General features: G+C 41.3%; 1 protein-coding gene across 1 annotated transcript; it reads right to left on the bottom strand.

Moving 5' to 3' along the window:
* Positions 1 to 1,148: 1,148 nt before the first annotated feature.
* LOC117952420 (trace amine-associated receptor 13c-like) lies at positions 1,149 to 3,603 on the bottom strand. The gene is made up of 3 exons (XM_034884705.1): positions 3,406 to 3,603; positions 2,325 to 2,497; positions 1,149 to 1,974 (listed from the first exon to the last, which is right to left on the bottom strand). The coding sequence occupies exons 1-3, from the start codon at positions 3,601 to 3,603 to the stop codon at positions 1,155 to 1,157; spliced, it is 1,191 nt and encodes a 396-aa protein (XP_034740596.1). The 3' UTR covers positions 1,149 to 1,154.
* Positions 3,604 to 3,963: the final 360 nt, after the last annotated feature.

The following is a 3,963-nucleotide window of genomic DNA, read 5'->3' as shown; positions in this document are numbered from 1 at the left end:
TTTAGTAAGTCAAAAGCTCCATCTTCTGGTGAGTCAGCAGAGAGTAATCACTGGGGCAGTTTAAGTTTGCAGATAATGTAGCCGAACAATGATTGTTGCGTGGCACATGCTGCTGTGTATGATAAGGGGGTTTCAGCAGGCATATGTCATCCAAGTGGACGGAAAAGTGGACCACCAAAAAAAGGACTCAGGCTTTAACACCTGCCTCATTTAGTTTGGCTAAATCACACTAGGGTTGGTTTCCCCCATGGTTATTTTGGGCAGGTTTGAATGCAGCAATCATTCCCAGATGACCAGGAGTGTGAAGGCTAATAAAACACCTCATTTGGGTTTTGTTCTGGAGTTTTCAACATGTCATTATTGTCTCTTGCCCTTCCACATCAGTGTGAAAAATTGATTAAAAGACACAATATTACAGTGTGAATAGTTCTGTTTATTATCATATGCCGCATTACATCAAATCTCTATGCTATGTAACATTAAATAAATAACAATTCTGATAATTTTCTAATGAAACTGATTAAAAATTGCAATCCATTACTCTTTACATAATTTGCTAAAATTGAACTTTCTCTGTCCTACACATAATTATGTCATAAAGACAATATATGTTAAACTGGGATCACATATGAATGACACTAAATTGAAATGATTACAACAACTTTGTAAAGGGCCCAAGATCTTTTTGTGCTGACAGTTTTATGTGAAACACAACTACAGTTCACAGCTGATGTTATCCTATACTTGATGTGAAAGTGGGGCTGTTCTTTTTTATCAGTGAAACAGAGGCCGAGCAGGCCTGGGATTTCTGTTTGCAACAAAATCATCATAAATCACAGAGATGATGCTTAGAGGAAACAAAGACATAAATACAAAGCTTTCATAGCACTTTTGTTGTGTTGGGTTGAAATGTTTCATGTCACTAGTGATTACCTAGAAACAGTATATGGTGCTTATGACTCTTTCTTTAAATGCAGCAGCATCAGAGAGACACAATACACAACAAGATAAAGCTGAAGAACAGGCCTATATATTGTTGATCATACACAATTTAGACTTAAATACAGGAAAGTAAATCTTCAATTTCACATACTGTCACACACTGAACATGTTCATTAATTTAATCTTTAGACCGAGTCTGATCCACAGCCTCTCTACAGCATGTTGGTCTCACAGGAGCCAGGCTGCAGTATCTGAAGAGTAACTATGAGTTTAACTGCTTTTCTAAACCAGGGGTAAAATAAGGCATAGATCACAGGGTTTAGACCAGAGTTTAAAAAACAAAACATTGGGATAAGAAAGGATGCATCTGAAGAATTGACCACGCTGTAACCTGCAAGAGAAACAGAGTAATATGGGCAGAAACACATTAGAAACACAACTACCAGAACACCAAGAGTCCTGGCTGCTTTCAGCTCTGATCTCTTTGCCTTTAGAGACACTGACAGCTGGAGTGTGACAGCTGTAATGTGAGAGCGCATGGAACGGGCCTGAGACACAGCCACGGCAAATACTCTCAGATACAGAGCTACGATTACAGTAACTGGAACAATAAAGGTCAAAACCAGATCTATTAGTCCTGTGAAATAGTCAATGACAAACAAACATTCTCCGTAGCAGGAATTATACCTCCCTGATTGAGTCAGGTCATCCTTCACAAAGAGAAAGCTGTAGGAAACAGAATAGAGCCAACACAGAAAAACACTGAGTTTAACTGTGTTCATGGTGATTCTGGTGTTGTAATGCAGAGGGTCACAAATAGCCACATAACGGTCAACTGATATGAGCACTATGTCACCTACTGAGGATGCAGTAATGATGCTTGAAAGATAATTATAAAGAAAACACACAAAGTCACCAAGAAACCAGCAGGATGTTTTCCGGAGAACTTCTCCCGGCATCAGCACGAGGCCCACTAGAAAGTCTGAGACAGCCAGAGAGAGGAGGAGGATGTTGGTGGGGGTGTGGAGCTGCCTGGAGGGAAAGAGAAACGTATCACTAAACCAACAACACTGACAGAACAACCATAACCAGTACTCAAAATTAAAAATATAAAATCCATATTAGTTTAAATATTTTTCAATCCCCCACATTAGTAAGAGTAGACAGTTAAAATGACTTGAGGTTGAGAAAGAAAGCAATGTGTAATATTGGTAACAGAGTAGACATCAACAACTCTAACACACAAGTCTCTCGCATCAAAGTCATTTTTGGAGCAACATTATTCAGAACCAACTCAAAGACAATTCTTGTAAATATACAGCAGCTGTACACATTTTAGAGATACAAATCCTGTAAAGAGAAGCAAAGAAGTTCATATCTGCCTGAAGTGGGAGATTGAGATGATGATGAGCAGGTTGAGAGTCACAGTGGTCAGAGAGATGGAGTAGCACACAATGTAAATGAGCAGTCTTTGGGGCCAAGGAGACGAGGGCTTCCTGCAGGAGGTGTTTGGGAACTGTGGAAAGCAGAGCTTGGCTCCGTTCTCAACCTCCATCTGCAGAGGTCTGCAGATAGCTGCAGCTCTGGCAGCTTTCTGAACAAACCTGAATCATGTAACTGATTTATTTCTCTCTCATTCTCTTCATCCCTCCCTCTTTCTCAGTCCCTGTTTGACTCTGATGCCCCTCCTCCCTGACTCTGCACATCACACCATCATCTTCATCACTCTCTCTGGAACCATGCCTTTCTCACTGTCTCTCTTCTGTCATTTTCTACCCTTGGTTCCTTTCCTTTGTCCTATTAGTGATAACTTTTCAAGTTTCTAAAACAGAAGTCTTTCATTTCCAGCTCTGTCTCTACAGCCATGTGGAGTAAGGTCTGGCTACACCACAGATGCATTCTGTGATTGGAGAAAACAACAATCTGGGTTGTTTGCATTTCTTTAATCCAATCACAATTAACTCAGGAAACGCTAAGATCTGGATGAAGAGACCGTGGCTCTGCTAAATAGTCTTGGGAAGGATCTTGGTTTGGTGAACACTTGCACCTGGAAAATAAAAACACCACATATAATAATCAGTCAAGTAAAATCACACAACACAGTAACGTGAGCTATTTAAGTTAGCTGGAAACATGGTTAAACATCATTTGGTCTTAAAATGTTTACTTTTTCCATAGCAATCCCATTGATAGGTCTAGAAAACTCTGCTTTTTTTATTTAGCTGAGTGAAGCAGCAGTGAAACCATTCACGAAGGTGGCTAAGCTCTGTTGTTCTCCCTGGCTGACCAAACATGGTGACTTCTGTCTTCAAAATACCAATTGCCAAAAGGCAAACTGCTAGCTTCAAAACAGCAGTCAATCCTAAGGGTGAATTCACTGATGCTTAACACAATATCATGCACCACCATATTTGTGCGTCCTTGGTACTTTTTAAATATATGACAATTACATAAAGCTTTCACCTGATTTTGTTGATCACCTGGCAGATGGTCCAGGTCAGGTGGTGGATCCAAGTTGCTTCTCCACGTTGAAGTGAAGTTCTGACCTGGAACAAAGGTCCTCTGCCGTGCGGACTTATCATACCAGTCTTTCTGGTAGCGCTGGGCCTCCACAATGTACTGCTGGGCAAGTTCTGCAATCTTCTGTAGCCTGTCTCTCATGTAAACAACCTAGGAGATAACGTTAACACCCCCCTCCCTCTGCTGGTCCCCTTCCCAGGCCTCCCTAAGCAAGGTCAGTCGGCCCCTTTCCTCATTACAATGCACAGCTAAAATACGGAAAACCCAGTAGAGGCCTGGGGTACTTCACGTTATGCAAAAAGGAGGTAGGGTAGCTATTGATCCCAATCAGAACCAGTGTCATTAACGAACTTACGGAGCATTTGTTTGAGGGTCTAATTGAACCGTTCTGCCAGTCTGTCCGTCTGTGGGTGGTAGGGGGTTGTTCGCACACGCTAAGCAGTTGGTAAACCTGTTTCAGAAGCGTGGACATAAAGTTAGTGCCTTGGTCAGTTAAAATCT

Source organism: Etheostoma cragini, chromosome 11 (genome assembly GCF_013103735.1).
Source record: "Etheostoma cragini isolate CJK2018 chromosome 11, CSU_Ecrag_1.0, whole genome shotgun sequence".
Lineage (NCBI taxonomy): Eukaryota > Metazoa > Chordata > Actinopteri > Perciformes > Percidae > Etheostoma > Etheostoma cragini.
Note: the sequence above shows the minus strand (reverse complement) of the source record. Positions and strands in the feature narration are given on the sequence as shown.

Excerpts from the sequence above, each read along its gene's own strand:
- LOC117952420 (XM_034884705.1), bottom strand. The coding sequence starts at position 3,603 with ATGAGAGACAGGCTACAGAAGATTGCAGAACTTGCCCAGCAGTACATT. Across the intron at positions 2,498-3,405 it reads CAGGTGATCAACAAAATCAG|ATGGAGGTTGAGAACGGAGC; the intron begins GTGAAAGCTTTA and ends AGACCTCTGCAG. Across the intron at positions 1,975-2,324 it reads ATCTCAATCTCCCACTTCAG|GCAGCTCCACACCCCCACCA; the intron begins GCAGATATGAAC and ends CTTTCCCTCCAG.